Source organism: Anopheles funestus, chromosome 2RL, assembly GCF_943734845.2.
Source record: "Anopheles funestus chromosome 2RL, idAnoFuneDA-416_04, whole genome shotgun sequence".
In the NCBI taxonomy this organism is placed as follows: domain Eukaryota; kingdom Metazoa; phylum Arthropoda; class Insecta; order Diptera; family Culicidae; genus Anopheles; species Anopheles funestus.
The window spans coordinates 73,678,480-73,696,725 of NC_064598.1; the positions used below are offsets into that span (position 1 = coordinate 73,678,480).

The window sequence follows — 18,246 nt, forward strand, 5'->3', positions numbered from 1 at the left end:
GCTGGTCATTTGCCTTTCGGCGAGTCGTGCCGACGATTCATGTTTTTTCACGACGATCGCCCGAAGTTTGACAGAACGTTCTATCTTCAGCAGACTTCAATTGTGTGTTTTTTTTTCACAATACATTTTTGTGGAAATAGGAACTAAATTTCGACGGTGCAAACTATACATATGATTGCCGCATAGCTTAATCCCGTATCCTGCAGGCAGTTATTCTAGCGCAAACCAAACATAGCACACAATGGCTGAATCAAAGAAACCAACCGAAGATAACTCACGGGACAAGGAGTTGGACGATCTGCTCGACAGTAAGTACACACGGTACCGCAATGCCGGATGCCAGAAAAGGGGTGTGAAGATTATATAATGATTCCCAATTTCCCGACCCAAAAAATGCAGGTGCTCTGGAAGATTTCAACAAACAGAAAGATGAGCCAAAAAAATTGGCGACTGAAAGCGCGTCGGGTGAACAGAGCGTACAGCACGAAGATCCGCCAACAGAGCAACTTTGGAACGAAGAATTCATCGAGTACCGTTATGGTTCCAACCTTTGGATGTAAATTTCGCACTATCTTATTCTAATTATGGTTTCTTTTTTTTTTGTTATAATTTTTACAGCCAGCAAGCGAAAATGTTCGAACAGCATATGGCCGCTCTGTTCGGTGGAGGAGAGAAGGTTGATAGCGAACAGATAATGCTAGGATTTCAACGAATCGCGGAAGCGGCCGGTATGGCGGTGCGTGCGGAAGGTACACCGGAAGCGGAAGCAGCAGCTCCAGCCAACACACTGGATCCATCAATTAGTCAAAGCATTAGCGATGCTTTGAAAGCGATGAGCGAGGGACGCGATAACTTGCAAACTCCATTTAGCCCCGAAGATGTTGCCAACATGTTTGGCAACATCGATCTAAATGCAACGGGTGAAAACAATGCTTTTCTGCCGTTCATGCAAAACATGATGCAGAGCTTGCTGTCGGCCGACGTGTTGCTGCCGAGCATGCGAGATCTGGTCGCTAAGTACCCGCCATGGTTAGCGGAGCATGGTGCGACCCTGCCCAAGGAGGATAAAGAGCGTTACGAGAAGCAACTAGTGCTGATGAAGGAAGTCTGCGAAGAGCTGGAGAAAGAAAAGGCTGACGACAGTGCCGAAGTGAAGCGGGACCGGTTTCAGATCGTGCTGGAAAAGATGCAGTCGATGCAAGACCTTGGCCAACCACCGACCGATTTGGTAGGCGATCTGGGTACGGGAAATCTCAACCTGCCCACTCTCGATCCTTCCTCGTTTAATGAGCAAAATCCCTGTCCAATCAGTTAACTCCTAAGGATCAGATCGGGCGATCAGAGCCTGCTGAGCGCCTGAGCGAACGAACATAGTGTCCCCCCTCCCTCCCCGTACCCCCTTCCCCTCGCTGGTGTGATGATGGTGTTGGCTTGACATTGCAGACGTATTACCGGTATGCTGTGTTTTCGGTAGCGCATAGGGCTTGATTGTTAGTTTTAAACATTACCGGGGCCGAACAATATTCCCGGTGAACCGTATTTGGGTTGCTTAATCTTTGTTATTTCATTAAAAATAAAAACGCTACGAGCGTTTACAGAACTATACGCAGCGTGTTGCTTTCTGGTTAAAGATACTGTTTCTTAATTCAAGTACCTAGGTATCCCGTGATAATAAAGGTACTTACCTTAATGCTTATATCGTTGTCATCTCCATCTGATTGCATTTCGAGCGCTACTTTCTGCTTTTTCACGTAATATTACTTTTTATTTCAGGTGTTTTTTTTGTTGTTGCTTTTCTTCGCTTATTTTTTGTTGATATTGAAGTGAAAGCCTAGCATTGAATGAATAGATTCAATTGTAATGTAAATCCCGGCTTAAAGATGCGATAAATTTTTCCTATCTGTGTTTGTTCTGTTAGAAGAAATTTTGAATGTTCGACCCCCTCCTCCCATTTCTATTTCCTTTAGTTTACGTCCTCAGTCCGGTCTGCTATTATAAAACTTGGTTTCGTACCACGCATTGTTTTAACCACGTAACTCGGTCTATATTTGTAGCTTCTCTGCATGATAAATGTTGTATCGTTTCAGCATTTATTTACGCACTACACCACGTCCTGCTTTATTCGTTTATCAATCGAATGAAGTAAGTGTCCATTAGACGTGTGAAAGAATGATGAAGATGAGTTTACCTTCATTACTGTTTTTCTATTCGTTTGCTGCATTAATGTGCATTCTATCCATGATTTAACACGCATTGTTCTCGAATGTTTGATCTGCTTTTTAATAGGTTTCATACTAGAGAAAGTTAGTTGACGATTGATTGATGCAATGTTAGTTGTTGCGAACTGAATGAACGAACAGAGTAGCTTCAAATAATCGTGAAACAGAATAAACGGCACGGGCAAACTTACGATTGCATTGCAACCAGCGCATAGAAGAAGTAGTTTAAAATTAAATTAAACGTACGCTACCAAAAGAAGAAGAAGAAACAAATCTAGACAAAACTGTATTAACATCACAATAACTCGGCGGCCTCTTTGAGAATCTTATAAATTATCAATTTTAAAATATATTCATACTTAGGATAATTACCTTACGATATCTATTTAGTACGCAACTGAACGGCCCCTTTATGTTTTGTTTTTGCTTTAGCTTCCTACTCGTGTGTCTTTAGTGCGTACAGCGTTTTCCTGTACCGCGTCGTGTGAGTTTAAACTGTAATTTGATCGCTTTTGTTTGTTTGTTTTGCATTAAAACGCAAACAATGCACGGCGGCTCATATTAATAATCGTAGTATTTTATCTTTCCTTACAAGAACTAAAATGCATCTGTTTATCACATATCAAATCCATTGTCTTAAAACGTAAAGAAAGTGTTTGCTTTGAGGCTCCCTGTTAGACTCTCCATTCCACTAAGGGAACAGGATCGTTATTGAACGATTTTTTTCGTGGATCGATGGAACATTTCACGGCAGGGAAAGCAACCGGGCGACATATGTACAAAACAGAATGGAAAAGGAAAGCACTGGGACAGTGAGCGAAAAATTTAAAACAAAAAGAAAAAAGATTTTCTTGTTTGCTTTTTTTACATTACTTGCTTTATGGAAATAGAAAAAGGAGGTATATCTAAGTATTTGTTCAAAATTAAATCACGCTATCTTACTTCATCGAATTATGATCTGCAGCCGTACTTTAAACTATTTCAAATTCTACAATTATACATATCTATTATTCTATACACTTGTTGTTTTTTGTCGCCGTTTCATCGCACTTTGTTATATTTTTTTTTTTTGCTTACGCATTTGTGCATCTTCGTACGTTTTATCATTTTACTTTTTATGTGTTTTTTTTTTCTTTTGGTTCCCACTATTATCAAAGCTGGGAGACTAATTTTATTGCATTTCTAGATCCACAGCATGGTATAAATTAAAATAAAAAAAATGGTACCGAAACGAACACGGTGGCATTTGGATGGTGAAGGTGGTACCTTTTAATAGCTTCTTTACACTTTATACCGAATCGTCAATCACATTCAAACTAAATTGTGTGTGTGTGTGTGTGTTTTTTTTTGTTTCAAACGTATTATGCACATGCAATGTTTGTGAAAGCGGAAAAGGCGCTAAACACGCCTAAAAAATTGCGTTCACGAACCCTAGGTACGAACAAACAGCGGATCATCAGTCAGATTAACAGTTACGAGTTTTAATCAGTCTTGAACAGAAACGAAATAACTTAATCTCAGGACGACTGATTGGCACCCGCTGCACCTGGCGCTGCGGTGCCGATCGTAGACAGTCGGTTGGCATTCGTTGGATCACGCTTTATGTAGAACAAAATATACGGTTTGCATTCAGCTACCGCCGTACTGCTCACTTCCTTTACCGTGTGATCGTTGAAGTGCATCCATACACCATTGTTGATGGCAAAGGACGTATAATGACCACAGCTGGAGCTAAAGAGATTAGTAGAAGGTAAAGATATAAGTAAGTTTGTTTGGACTATGTGCACGTTTTGTTTACGTACCCATTGCCATGATGCACGATAACGGCGGCTAGGTCGTAAATGTTACAGCTGGAATTGGATCGTCTCGTTTCGGGGCCATTATTTAGCACAAACTGTGACATATCGAGCGCGTTTATGGGGAATGCTATTCTCAAGTCGATCTTTGTTCTGTGAACGGTACAAATGTTACATTTTTGGTTAATTTTAACAATAAATTGTGTCTGTTTTGCCGTATCTAACATACCTGTAGAAATTGTTCCATCGAAAGCGTTTTATATGCAAACACAACACGTTCGGTAATCGACGAATCCAGAAACGTTTCGTTGATTTCTGCTTGCACTTGCACGAGTTGCAGTAGTATAGTTCAGTTTCGGCTAATTCTTCTACCTAAAAAAGCGAATAATTCCCATTTCAGGTGAATTCCAAACCGGAAGAACTTCCCACCCAAAAACCCTCGTCTTACCTCCGTAAAGCTGGAGAGACAGTCAGCAATGTGACAAACGGGCGCTCCACTACCACCACTCGCCGCATCCACCGCATTGCCACCACCGTCCGAGGCGTGCTCTTTGCTGTAAAACTTTTCCGGAATGTCTAACGATAGATCGAGGAATGGGTCGTGCTTTTTACTTTCCATACCGCAGATCAGACAGCGCACTTCGCTCTGCAGTACACCACCGAACACGTTCGTGACGATGGAGTTACGACCCTTCGCCTGCAGGTGGCTTAATCCCGACACGTTGTAGGGATTTTTGTTTTCGCCCGATTTAAGTCCGCTCATTTCCATCGGAAACGATACCTGCTGCAGCTCGGTGTGCAGTCGATCGAGCATGTAGCGCAGAAACTCGTGCGCATCGTGCTGCCGGTGTCCACGGAACTGTGGTACCACCTTCCAGATGACCAGAAACAAACACTCGGGTGAGATAGCGCCCTTCGACCCATCGCCACCTTGACTAAGGTTTAGCAGAACCTATTTGGCAATGCAAAAATAAATGTCTTTAATTATCCATTAACACCCTTTATCGCGGAAAAAAATTACCTTGCGCAGCTCCTCCACAACAAACACATCGTCCATGGTTTCCTTGATGCTGCGTGAATGGTATGCTTTCTGTTTGTGTTTCATCTCCAAGGCAGGCATCGTATTGAAGTAGCAGCTAAACTCCTGTATGTTGCTTAACGATTGTAATACTGAGTTCATGAAGCAGGTGTTACCAAGATTGCGCAATCCAACGACCCGGCGCATCGACTTCCGTTTGGCAGTGGTGGCACCGTTCTCGTTGTTGCTATCGCTCGATATCGTGCGCTTGCGGGGACGCAACTTCCGCGAACTGACGATAGCAACCGCTGGTATCGGAACGGGTGTGACCAGTGCCGTTGGGGATGGCTCTTCCCAGCCTGAATCACTGGACGAGGACGTGCTGGCCGTTTCTTGGGTCGATTTGGATGAACTGATTTCTTCCAGCGTCGAAGACGTTTCGGAGATGGTATCCATCTGGTCACCATTGCCTTCTTTTAGCTCTTGCCGGAGTTCTTCCAGTGCATTGTCATTGGTGTCGTTTATCACAAATTCATCGCACTTGTAGCTACGGTAGGTAAAGGCAATGAACATTATCGGTGAGCAATTTAACATGAATGGACAAACCATTCATTAACCATAACTTACCAATAGACTGACTGGTTTGACGTATTCATGCAAATATTGTGATTTTTGTTCGTATTCGAATGCTTCAATGCATGCCCGTTGTCGTAGCGACCGCATAGTACCGCACCGCACTGTAAACACATCCAGTTGTCTTTGCTGATGGAACATTCTGTAAAGAAAAAAAAAACATAAAAGCAAAGGTAAAGTATTAGACTTTATCGAATAAATAGAATAAGTTAGTTAGAAAATTGTCTATGAATTAAAAGGGAACAGGGAAATGGAACATGATTTTCAATTTCCATATTTACACGGTAGAAATGTGATACGATTGCAATACTTTTCAGCAGATCGATACAGCAGACAAACCAACAGTAACGCTACACACATAACCCATCACAGCGTATTACTCTCGGCAGCTTCAACTTGCGTTACGCGCTATAGGGCACACGCACACACACGCGCAACCGAATGTTCAGGTATAAAGTATAACCTGTATAACGCGTTTTACAGGATAGACTGGTGGATAAGCGGATAGAGGAAAGAGGGTGAAAAGCGCATGAGATAATGGTGATGCGTCGCGGTGTGCGTTTACAAAAGATCGACCCAAGTTCATTTCTTTTCCTTCTCATTATCAATTCGTTCTGTCAGAAGAAAAGAGTGCCCGTGCGCTTCTTCTCGGCACGTTATAGACGGAACTACGAGGTAATTATGGATACACTACACTGATTTGGCCATGAATGTTTGCTATTGCAGCGATGAATGGGATGCAGATGATGATGATGATAATGATGATGCAGTGGTGCATCGTGCAGCAGGCGAAATGTGACGTTGTGAGTGAGTGCTATTTCCTCCGCAGTTCATACGCGGAATAACAAACATGCAGACAAAATTGAATATCTTGTGAATAAACGGCTGCACTATACCAGGCAGTAAAAGAAAGGGATACCGTAGCAGCCATATGGTAAGATACGGGAGAACGAGAGTTGCTGTATGCGTTAAAGAAAAATATCTAAAAATATGCATTTTATATCCTCAATTTAAATGTATAGAGAATGCAATGGGAAGCATGCCCCTGCAGCAACAACAAAACCCCCCCCCCCCCCCCCCCCCCTGTGTCACTCGTGCGGTGCATAGAGAAAGAATAAATATAAAACAAACTTAGGATGTAAACCAATTTCACATATTCGAATAGCCGTTTCTTCGCATTGTAGCAAAATAATTGGATCGCTAATCAAACAGCGGGTAGAAAAGCGCATTATTTCGACCCACCAATTATCCACAGCGTTCCCCAGGTCTTATGCGAATCCCTACAAAAAATAAGGGCTTGACGAGTGCAATTTTCTCTTCTCTATCCACGCAGACAATTCGCGTTTGAATGAAGGGCGAAAGAGACGCAGTCACACACACACACACACTTCAGTGGACGAGAGAAGAGCGGAGTTCGAAGGAGCAATAAATTTAACGTGTGATGTAATATCGATTTTTTGTTTACTCCTAGCTACCCCATGGCCCCATGAGTTGTAGGGGCGAGAGTAGCATAAATGTAACTGAGTGGACACCGCACAGTATAAGGAACCAGATGTTGACAAAGCGAATGGAAAAAAAACTAATAAAAATGATTCACAAACTTTCCACACATCGGTGACATGGTGAAGGACATTTCGAGCTGCTTCTTTAAATCGCGACTGACAGGGTAGCTACCCATCGGCACGGGGTGTACATTTCTTGCGCTAGTAGAAGCGTAGCTATGGTAGCTTTCTGTTTCGTTTTCGCACTTCACAATACACCGTTCTAGTCTGCTATTGCTTTCCTTGTTTCCAACCCCTGGGGTTAGCTGCAATGCGATTGCTATGATTTATCCACCTGGATCTACCTACTACTACTGCCAGCCACACATTCGTCCTCTAGCGTAGGTACGTTTAGATAACACTAATCTTTCGTGAATCGTCTATCACTTATAAGCCAGCCACGATTCATTACCTGTACATTTCCAATGCTTTGACGATGCTGCCGATGAAGATGATGATGATGATGACGATGACGCAGTAGAGGCGACCGTGAGAACTGTGGTTGGACTGGCAGCAACTACTACGTCGGACAGTGCTACCGCATCCGACACATTCGTCGCGAGGGGATTTCCTGCGGGGGTGATGGGTTCAGCAGCAACGACCGCAGATACGGCTGTACCGGCGATGTTGCCGTTCTTCACGGCCCTGATCGATTCCTTGCCGAGACCTACGTTATCGACGATGTGCGGACAATCCATTGCCACCACACCACACGCAAGCAAGTACTACTTGGCCTTTTGGGTGCTTTGCTTTTGTTCCTTTTCCGGTGGGGGATATTCTGTTGCTAAGGGTTTCCGCGACAAAGTTGGCTGCCGTTCTGGTACGGCGCTGCCAACGGCGGCCTGCTGCTGCTGCTGGTACGCTGGGTCGCTTATGAAACCCCGCCGTGACGATGCAATGCTTCGTTTGTCTCGCGTTGTTGCTTTCAGCACTAGAGCGCACACCTTCGTGAGGATGTTTTTTTTTCTTTCTTTCCTATTTTCACAAGCACACCAACAGCAGCTGTAATCGTAGTGCGTGTTTCGGTCACTTCGTCATGCGGGAGCGGGACAGCGGAACGAGGAACTATTCTTGCGTATTTCTTTTTTTTTGCATCCGTGTGCGACAGCATACACACCGAGGGACAGGCGAAGGGCTTGCGGATGGAAATGTTGTAGGACCTGCCCGTTGTCTTTCCTGTTCGTTAATTTCTATTCCTCGCAGGCGCTTTTTTCGGAGGCCGCCTTTTTAGCGTATTTGCTCGATGTGTGCTACCTTGCTAAATTCTTCTTTTTCGTCTTTTAGCACTTTCATCCCCTCGCACTCGCACTTGAAGCACTCCTGCTGGACGGACGACAAGGCTGTCCCTACCCTCCCCACCCCGCCAAAAACTACCCTCTGCGCGTTTCAATTAGATCTGTATTTGCACAAAACACACGAAACACACATGCACGGTTTGATATTTAGGCAAACGAAAAATTTAACTGTAGGCACCAAATTTAGTGATGCGTGCGTATATTTCCAGCGTCTTCGAAAACGTTCGAAAACTCAGTAGTAATAAAAAAAGAACAGCGAGCAGGCCATTCAGCAGCACCTATTCAAAACCACGCACACTGACACCCGGAGAGGGCTGAGTTGCGTCGTGTGCGTATGTTTGATGGTGTTGTTTTGCTCATATGATGTTCTGAAGGCTAAAGCGCAGTCTACACACAGCGCAAGCTGGAATAAGAAAAAACAACAGACCAAGCTGTTCCATGGCGTTTGTTGTACGCTTATTTGAAGTGTTTTTTAAATTTATTGTTTGGAAATGTTTACAAAATGCATGCTCAAATTATTTATCAATTAATGAATGCTGTATCATACACTTGCAATACACTTGCGACAAAGTTACAAGGAAATATAAAATATCCATCAGCTGCTTCTACTTGTTTTCGGGAGAACATATCGGTTTGTTCAAACGGTGCTTAATCGGGGGGAATGACTTCCATATTGCAAGTAGAAAGAAAACTTTTTCGCTGCTCTTTATATTCAAGATAGTACACTCAAGGGTTATAATAACGGGCTAGGGAAATACATATTTTTAATCTTTTCGTGAATGTAAAATAACAAACAAATAAATCGATTTTTGGCATCAAAAAGTTATCATGATGTTTGCTGAAAATTGCTAGTTAATTTTAATTTGAGCTTTCTATATTTACTTGATGAATAGCTATAGTTTTACGTAACAATAATTTTGGAATATTATTAGCCGCTTCGAAACTAGCCGCCGTGAACAGGCAGTTAGCCGCCCATGTTAGTTGTCAACAGTTTGCACTAACACAATCACACACGGAAACTGTCAACTTCCTGCTATTCCATAAACATGTCGATTACGCATGTTTTAAAAAGGTTTTCCAACCAATTTTCGTATTATAGCACAGAAAAATCCAGTTGGTTTCTCTTCCAACCTTGATCATGTATCAAAGTGTATAGATTTAATCAATAGAATTATTGCATGTAAATCGGTTTGAGATGCACGGTTTAAAGGTGTAGCAGTGTGCGTGCCAGAGTTATCTAAAATAGCAAGCTCGATACTTGGCTACCTCTTCTTCCTACCGCGCCGACGAACAAGAGCAGTGTGCGAAAATATACACAAAAAGCATAAAGGAGGCACATACGAAACCAGTACCAAGAAAACAGTGGGGTGTGCGGTTGTTGCGCGTTGTGCTCTTGATTCGGGCGCCCCCGTACGTGGTGTGTACACACTTAGCGTTCAACCAAAAAAAAAATAGTTTGGGAAATGGAAAGTTGTCTCAAGTAACTTATTTTCTACACGTCTGTGCGCAAAACTTCCTCACCGATCGCCAAGAGTTCTGGGCCCTGTGTCAGTCATCGATTTCGCTTCTATTGGTTCGAAAGTGGAAAAAAAGTGAAAACACACCTACATCTATTGCGCTCTATTAGTTTACCACAGAGCACAATAGCAAAACATCCTCCTGTATTATACAACAAGAAAATAGTGAAAGTGAAACAGAAAATGGTAACAGGTTTGAGAGTGGTAGAGTTGTGGTTATGTTGCTTGCCTAGTGACTAAAGTGTGCGAAAATATATTTGCCAACTTCCCACACGCATTGCGTTACAGAAGCTGGCATATTAATTGTGCGAGAATGTATCTGACAACCCTGTTGACCCATCAAAGCAGGCGCTAAACAAACAGAAATCAACGAGCCAAACTAAATTGGTCACCAACTCCTTGCCAGAACAACGGTAGAAGACGACTTGTTGGTGGTCTGTAAAAGAAAAGCATCCTCTAGTGAAAATGATATTATTTCGACGAATTAATACTTCTCACAGCACTTAAACGAGCTCGTGTCGTCAGAGAGATAAAAGAGGTGAAGAGTTTTGATTGATTAAAGATATTTTTATCAACCAATTTGAAGCTTGATCAACCAATTAACGTGAAGAAACCGAAGGACAGCAAATCTGGGTCGTCTCTTCGCTAAATACGGTTCAGGAGATCCGGTGCAATCGCGTTATCCATTAATTCCGCCACCGGTGAAGTAGTGTCAAGTATACCGGCATCGAAAACTAAGCTGAGCTGAAAATAACGCAAAACCGTACCCAGACAAAAATGGCAGTGGCTAGAACTTCTTCCGTCCTTCGACAGAAAAAAATTCTCAAAATCGTTGTTCCCTTCTTCCTGCTTCTCGTTGTTGTGTTTGTCGTATACAACAAAGGTAAGTAAAATATGGCTATCGATGTGAGTGTTGTTTGTGGAACACAAGGGTTGTGCGTATGTTTGTTTGTTAATTTAGTTTTGTTTTATGTTACTACAGCTCTAAACGCTACCATGTACTTGAACTTATGTTAAACAAAATGTTGATAAATCTTACACGATCTTGTATAAAGGTTAATCCATTTTTAATACGTTAAACTAACAAATTGTAATGCAACGTTCGATCGTGGTTTTCCGGCGCCGGATAGTGTCCGTTGGAATGGTACCGATACTTAATGATTAGAAATCAAACGTACGCTAATGAAGATTATCATCGGGAAAAGCTATAATTCCCTATGGCTTTTTATGTCTGTACAGTATCCAATTCCAATCATGAAACCAACGCGCACAGCTGCAATTGTTTTTAATGTCTATAACTACCACGAATTACCTGACAATTGCCAACTTGTACCAGTAATGAGATCAAACCGGTGAAGAAATTATGCTGATTATGATTGTTTAACGATGTTCAACCAGGCGGCTCCGTGTTTGTGCTACCGGAAGAAACAAACGTAATGTAGCAGATTGTAGTAGGCCACGTGATAAACGTAGCACAGAACAGGGTTGGATGTGGTGTGGAGTGACAGGTGGTGGTGGTGGTGGCGGCGGTGGCGTCCCTTGCTTCTCCTTGCATTGCATTTCGACCGTTCCCGGACGCTTCTATTCGGCCGTGCACAATGCTTTGCCTATTAAAATCATTGCTACAGACGCACTGGCCACTCGCTTTGCGTGCCCTTTGTTACTTTGGCTATGACTAATGTTTTATGTCACCAAGTATGGATATGGTTGGCTTATTTGTTGGACGAAGTGTGTATAAGTTGAACAGTTAACGGTTTGGGAACTCCGATCGTTATCTCCGGTATCGGTTCCTCTGCACCCTCTGTGAGAAGGATTATTTAGGGGTTGATTTGGTTTAAGCGCATACTAAAATTAATCGGCAAATTATAAACGATAAAGCTATGTGAAGAAGAATGTTTTTGTTGTCAAAATTTAAACTATTAATGTGTGTGTATAAATAAATAACGTTATATAAACGTAAAACGTAAATATACGTTTTTTTAAACAATAATTAAAAAATCTGTACTAAAGCGCTAATCACACCCAGTTCAGTTTTGTGCGTGTTAGTTTCAAAGAAAAATTTAAATTAATTTTATTGAACTGTGTTTAAAAATTGTAACCATAATGAACACTTTGCACTGTGTAAAATATTTACCCTTTTTGTAAACTTTAAAATATAAAATCATTAAAACATTATTGGATTTTGGATTGTGTCTTTTTTTTTGGTTTTGGAACTAAACTTTGTATACTTTAAACTTACGGTGAATTGATACCGCGATTGACTTTATTGGTTGTGTTGAAATAAAAAAAAATCCTACATAAATCTTCCAACAAAATAGCCGATCTTGCTTTTTTCTCGCTATTTACTTTACATCACAAAATTTTCTTTTGCAGACAAAAAACACGAAAGCGAAGAAACGAATGTCCTTACACGGTTAGATCTGCCATGGAGAAGCAAAAAAGGGTTCCCCCGCAAAGGTACTAACACATAAGATGAGTCATTGTATGGGAAAATAGAACCGATATGTGTTGCTTTACTCGCCGCCGGCCCCCGTTGCCAGTGGACGACGGTGAAGAGTATCACCTGGAGTGGCTTGTTTCGTAGTTTTACAGCACCACCTTGTTGCTGCTGCTGGTCGTGATAGGTTTATGGAATTTATCTTCACCATCTGTATCACTGTAGCTTGTAGGCATTTTGTACTGTAGTTCTAATCGGCTGTAAACCGTTTGATTCAGTAGTAGCTGCATCGATACACTTGACCTATTAGCTGCCCGTAGAAGATAAAAGTTTGTCACTTGTTGCCTACAGTATCAAAGCAAAAATATTATTAACCGTCAAAAGCAATATAATACATAATTCCAATCTTCTAATGAGAAGTAATGCTGTTAATGTTATATTGCTGTTTAAAATGTAAAAAAATAAGAATTTTATCGTTATTAGTTTTTGATAGAAAAGTTTATTGCAAAATTTCTGTTTGTTATCCGTAATTAAATTATTCTAACAGATTCCACCATCACCTTCCTCGTGATCAATTTTTAAATAATTAAAAATAACCTTAAAATTCATCCATTTTCTATAGTATAGTTATCAGTCATACAAAACAATAGAAAAAACTCGAATTAATCACATATAATGGCGTTATAAGAGAAACAATCATACTTCGACACATCGAACCTATATTGTAATTGCACTTTCATGTTTAGCACTATCTAACTACGATCCATAAACAAGTCAAACGACAAAATATATCAAGATTAGAGCAATAATGGTTATTTACAACGGAGAGCTAGAAATTAACTTAAGGTTGTGGAAACATACATCAAATGCAATAGAGTGTAATTAAAATGATAAAACACCGATAAGATGTTTCATTGCCAACCTTCGAAGTTTAATTTTTACGGTACAACACTGATCACCCGGTGTCTGGTGAAAATGGTGATATCTTTGATCAAAACACGTTTATCACGTGTACATAAATTGTACCACGTTGTTGACAGTTTTTTAACGCCTTACATTAAATTACTGGGGCGGGGTATTGTTTTCGATAGGGTGATTAAAATCGACCATAAAATATTGCTCACACGGGTAATAAAATTTGGTTCTTTTCATATTTGCTGATGAATTGTACCTTTTTGGAACGGGTTGTAAACCTCATTCGTAGGCCTAATTTGTGTATGTTTCATTATCACACTTTAACTAAATTTAAGATTTAGTTTGAATATACTAAAATACGTTTGTATGGTTTCTTTTTCTTACTTTCCTGTTTTGTATTTGCAGAAGATTACGAGAAAGAATATCCTCTGCTGCTAGAGAATGAGCAGTTGGTAATTTGCTACGAAAGTAACACAGACCACCGGAAGCCATTGTACGCTACAACCAGACTGTATGAGACAACGGATGAACCCAGCACCACACAGCGGAATCATCAGCAGCAGCAACAATTCCAACAGCAGCAGTCACAATCGAATGGCACCGAACCGGTAATATTTTTTGTAACACCGACCTACCCCAGGCGTGAGCAGATCGCGGAAATCATTCGGCTCGGTCAAACGCTGATGCACGTGCCCCGTTTGCACTGGATCGTGGCCGACGACACGAGTAGTTGCAGCGCTACGCTAAACAGTCACATTAGGAAGTTTGGTAAGTATATACACGGTGTGAAGTATAATGTTTAGCATGGGAAGCAGCATTGTTTTTAGTTAGTATATGCGTTTGTTTAAATTTCTTTTTTTTTTGTTAACACACACGTGCACAAACAGTTGACAAAAATGCGTTAAGTCGGGTGATTACAAAAAAAAAAACTATATTGTTTTGTAATATCTATTTCTAGTGGTTTTGGCATTATCAAATTTAATTATTTTTTGGACTAAATTAATCATCTGGCCAAGGATTGTTTTCATAAGCGATATCTCTAACGAGGAGTAACAACAAACAAACAATTGAATATTTTCCTTATCTTTCTTGTTTTCTCTACACGTAGGTATACCCTACACCCAGCTCGCTAGCCCAATGCCAGAGATGTACCGTGCTCGAAAGAATGCACCCCGCGGTGTCGCCAATCGACGTGCGGCACTGAACTGGATACGGCAAAATCAGAAGAAAACGGGCGTCCTGTACTTTGGCGATGACGACAACACATTCGATCTGAAGCTGTTTAGCGAGATTCGATACACGAAGAAAGTTTCCATGTTTCCGGTGGGACTGATCGGAGACTACGCCATCAGTACGCCCATCGTGCGAAACGTAAGACAAGCTTGACCACTCGCTGGGCAATAAAAGCAGCGTGAGGCTAATGATATAACCATTTGCTTCCTTCTGTTTTCTTTTGTGCTTTGGCAATAAACTCTGTAGGGACGCGTGGAAGGTTTCTTCGATTCGTGGCCGGCCAAGCGCAAGTGGCCAGTTGATATGGCCGGTTTCGCGGTCAGCCTCGAGTATCTGGCACTCAGCCCTAACGCAACGATGCCGTTCAAGGCCGGCTACGAAGAGGACGAGTTCCTGAAGAGCATCGGGCTGAAGCTGGAAGACATTGAGCCGAAGGCGCGAAACTGCACGGAAATTCTCGTATGGCACACGCAAACGAAGAGCAGCAAATCGCCAACCGTACGAATCTCAATGGACCGGCAGAAGTTAGATAAGCTGAATCTTGGCACACTGTTAAGCAGGCTGGAAAGCATGGGAGTGAATCATATCAGCGAATCGGAAGGTATGTGTAAATGTTTACAAACTCTTATCGCATTGCAAATGATTCCGTATAAGTATGATGTTTTTTTTTAGATAGCACTTTACAACATGAAAGCCTTTTAATTTCTATACTTGCAAGAGAAACGTGATATCAAGTGATTTAAGTGATTGATTGGATTAAATATATTTGCAGATACAATATTTGCCTTTTAAATTATAATATTCAATATTGGGCTCACATTAAAAATGCGAAGTTTTCTAGATAAGCCTTTTACGGCATTACTCTCTTGTTAATATTATTCATAGTTGTTTTTTCCATTTATTTATTTCTTCTCCATAGGAACCACAGCTCAGGCCATTGTGAATGGCAGTGTCAAACCTTTGTCGTTCTGGTTTAGCTAATAAGTGAAATGCATTCAATGGCGAATGGAGACTTCTTCTTCTTCTTGGATTAACGACTTTACAGGTCATGCCGGCCCATCTCTGGCTTACTAAACTTATTTTACCACGTAGCTGGATAGTCAGTCCTTGCTACGGGGGGGGAGGTCTGGATGGGATTTGATACTCGGTGGTGCTATGTGAAACCGGCACCGTTTAACACATATACCACCAGGCGCCAGGCGCGATAGGGGGTTAAGTCACTATTTTATATAACACTTTCACTCACAACAATATGAAATTGCGTCTGCGACATCTCCACTATTTCATTAGGTTGTAAAAATGTTTATTTAAAAAATGCTATGCAATCGACTCCTGTGCATAAACGCAGCCCTAGTAAGTAATCGCAAAGTATGTGCGTTTTTATCGAGTACCGATTCCCCTAACTCACCGAGTACCGAATGATTAGCTTTTGACGGCAATTGGCTCAAGGTTGGGTTTTTATGGATCTTTTAAATGCCTTTAAATTGAGGGACAAGTTACTTTGAGGAACTCTTTAGTCGGTTTCTAGCTTTTAAAGCCTGTAATTAAGTCACGCCAAATATCACGCGAACAACAGACGTTGAACTTACAGCGCACAACAACCGAAACGATCACATCGTAACAAAAAACAGCAAAGAAGTAAAATTCGATCGCAAAGCGAAACAACAAACCGTAAATGAACAATAACACATTTTCAACTGTAAAATGTAGGCAGTTGAAGGAGGGTCAACTATAGCTGTGACGATACAGGTACAGCCACCGAACTAAGGTTGTTATAATTTATCTTTAACCATATACGTACACAGTTGGCTTTTTGGTTTTGATCATATAGACCGTTTCCTTGCACTACAAGGGTTTACTATTGCAAAGACACATTATAAAAATATTTGTTTGTTTTGTTATGGGTAAAGAAACCTCAGAGTGGTACTCCGTTCATCCGCGCACAAAATGGTTGTAAAAGTCACTGCAAATACTGTACACGGTGCGTAGAAGTATTTGCATTGTTTCAAAACTACTTAAAGTGTGAAATTTAACGATACAAAAACCCACGGGTTTGTGTGAATTACAATTTGATATTTTGTGTATGAAGCATACAAAAACAGTTTTTAGTTAGGTTGTGTAGGTAGTAATGTTGGAAAAAAAATTTAAATCCTTTGTGTGTTTTTCATGCTTAAATAGAATCGTTCCCCTATGAACTTCATTCGTACAAAAATGTGAAGAAAATCATAGCAGTACCACCCATAGCAGCTCTGTGCCGGATACATTCCTTTATTAGGAGTTTATTGTAAACACAAATCCTTGTAATTAGCATACACTCAGTAAACCTAGTCCATCGGTAGCACAATAGGAAAGAACCAAACTAATTGTAAATGGCGATAGGTATAGATTGTTCAGTTTAGCCTAGATTCCTTGTGATATTAGTTAAGCTTTAATGAGTTCCACAGAATATGTTTGGCGGTTGATTTTAGATTCCTGATAGTGTATCGGTAAAAAGACACATTATGTAGTAAGATAAATACTTCGGGAATGGTGAAGCGAAATCTGGAATCTGTATGGTAATGTGTGTGCCACTAGCAGGACCGATAGGAGCATGATAAAAACTGGCTTCCCCAGGGGGAGAATTAATGGAATAATTTCTTCCAATGTTGAAAACAGTACGAAAGTCGACGACGTTGTTTCTGCGCTTAAATTATACGTTAGAAAAGTATTTTATATTGCTCTTGCATATGAATGAAACCGGTGTCAGATGATAAAATGTTTTAAATGTATTGCTTCGTCACCAACCTTGCTTTCGATTCTTACTTTCGTTTTTATTTGTCTGAAATTGCAATTCCTAGAGTGCAAACAACAATGCTGTAACCGAAAATTGAAAATATTATGCATGTACATAAATGATATTGTTCGTTTACTATCGATTCCGATAGCTTCACCCCACCCTGTTTAACTTCGCTCCTCATGGTTAAAACTGATTCCAGTGTAGATGCATTTCAATACCAGTTCTACAAACCGTTCAGCTATCTGTACTAGTGCACAAAACAAAAGATCTGTAATAATTGAACCACACGTATCGATTTGTAAATGAAAAGAGTTTGAGCAAACAGTTGTAAAGGCAAGTAGTTAGAAGGAAACAGAATAATTTTTATAATTTTGATATTTGATATCATGTGATGGTGGAAATTGGACAACAATAAAAGATTACTACTGTAAAGGAAAACATACAAAATACAATGTGTCGTATTGCGTTTAACTAGGCAGAATGGGTACGTATACATAAAACGGGATTTACACCTGATCATTAAACCATCCGTTTATAATAGTTTGCATTTAAATGTGCAATGAAAAGCATTTGTTGTGTAATTCAAATTCAGTTCCGCTTGCCAGAACACAGTCGTCTGCATCGTCTGCATTACTTTACATTTAACAATATATTAACAAGCTCTGCCTTTTTCGCTGATTTCAGGCTATTTATGTTCAGTTCACTGATAAAGCATCGTCTTCACGGCTCATCGATTGCGACGGGAATCATGAAACACCATGATCGCCTTCCTGCGAGAATATTATCGTAATCTTCCAAGAGAGAGTGCTCACACGAACGAATCAGTGAACGTCCTGCCCTTCGTTCCATGAAGTTCTTCCGTTCTA

General features: G+C 40.9%; 3 protein-coding genes across 7 annotated transcripts; 2 read left to right on the forward strand and 1 right to left on the reverse strand.

The window, feature by feature from the left end:
- Positions 1-62: 62 nt before the first annotated feature.
- LOC125760613 (peroxisomal biogenesis factor 19) lies at positions 63-1,605 on the forward strand. The gene is made up of 3 exons (XM_049420904.1): positions 63-308; positions 400-529; positions 619-1,605. Exons 1-3 carry the CDS (start codon positions 242-244, stop codon positions 1,313-1,315), a joined length of 894 nt encoding a protein of 297 aa, XP_049276861.1. The 5' UTR covers positions 63-241; the 3' UTR covers positions 1,316-1,605.
- Positions 1,606-2,950: 1,345 nt separating this feature from the next.
- On the reverse strand, positions 2,951-8,838 carry LOC125760598 (ubiquitin carboxyl-terminal hydrolase 3-like). Its single transcript, XM_049420874.1, has 7 exons — positions 7,620-8,838; positions 5,661-5,808; positions 5,037-5,580; positions 4,464-4,967; positions 4,245-4,387; positions 4,022-4,168; positions 2,951-3,950 (listed from the first exon to the last, which is right to left on the reverse strand). Exons 1-7 carry the CDS (start codon positions 7,903-7,905, stop codon positions 3,737-3,739), a joined length of 1,986 nt encoding a protein of 661 aa, XP_049276831.1. The 5' UTR covers positions 7,906-8,838; the 3' UTR covers positions 2,951-3,736.
- A 651-nt stretch (positions 8,839-9,489) lies between these two features.
- On the forward strand, positions 9,490-17,832 carry LOC125760608 (galactosylgalactosylxylosylprotein 3-beta-glucuronosyltransferase S). 5 transcript variants are annotated; one of them, XM_049420889.1, is made up of 7 exons: positions 9,490-10,205; positions 10,606-10,902; positions 12,393-12,476; positions 13,777-14,139; positions 14,480-14,742; positions 14,851-15,205; positions 15,524-17,832. In XM_049420889.1, the coding sequence occupies exons 2-7, from the start codon at positions 10,797-10,799 to the stop codon at positions 15,583-15,585; spliced, it is 1,233 nt and encodes a 410-aa protein (XP_049276846.1). In that variant the 5' UTR covers positions 9,490-10,205; positions 10,606-10,796; the 3' UTR covers positions 15,586-17,832. The 5 variants fall into 5 exon arrangements, with proteins under 5 accessions (XP_049276846.1, XP_049276847.1, XP_049276848.1 ...); XM_049420890.1 differs by having other exon boundaries at positions 10,730-10,902; XM_049420891.1 differs by having other exon boundaries at positions 9,490-9,919; positions 10,730-10,902.
- Positions 17,833-18,246: the final 414 nt, after the last annotated feature.

Bases quoted from the DNA above. Each gene is read 5' to 3' on its own strand.
- LOC125760608 (XM_049420888.1), top strand. From the start codon at position 10,797: ATGGCAGTGGCTAGAACTTCTTCCGTCCTTCGACAGAAAAAAATTCTC. The intron at 12,477-13,776 runs GTACTAACACAT...TTGTATTTGCAG, and splicing joins AAAAGGGTTCCCCCGCAAAG to AAGATTACGAGAAAGAATAT. The intron at 14,140-14,479 runs GTAAGTATATAC...CTCTACACGTAG, and splicing joins CAGTCACATTAGGAAGTTTG to GTATACCCTACACCCAGCTC.
- LOC125760598 (XM_049420874.1), bottom strand. From the start codon at position 7,905: ATGGATTGTCCGCACATCGTCGATAACGTAGGTCTCGGCAAGGAATCG. The intron at 4,388-4,463 runs GTAAGACGAGGG...TCGCTTTTTTAG, and splicing joins GTCTCTCCAGCTTTACGGAG to GTAGAAGAATTAGCCGAAAC. The intron at 3,951-4,021 runs GTACGTAAACAA...TAATCTCTTTAG, and splicing joins ATCGTGCATCATGGCAATGG to CTCCAGCTGTGGTCATTATA.
- LOC125760613 (XM_049420904.1), top strand. From the start codon at position 242: ATGGCTGAATCAAAGAAACCAACCGAAGATAACTCACGGGACAAGGAG. The intron at 309-399 runs GTAAGTACACAC...CAAAAAATGCAG, and splicing joins GTTGGACGATCTGCTCGACA to GTGCTCTGGAAGATTTCAAC. The intron at 530-618 runs GTACCGTTATGG...TAATTTTTACAG, and splicing joins TGGAACGAAGAATTCATCGA to CCAGCAAGCGAAAATGTTCG.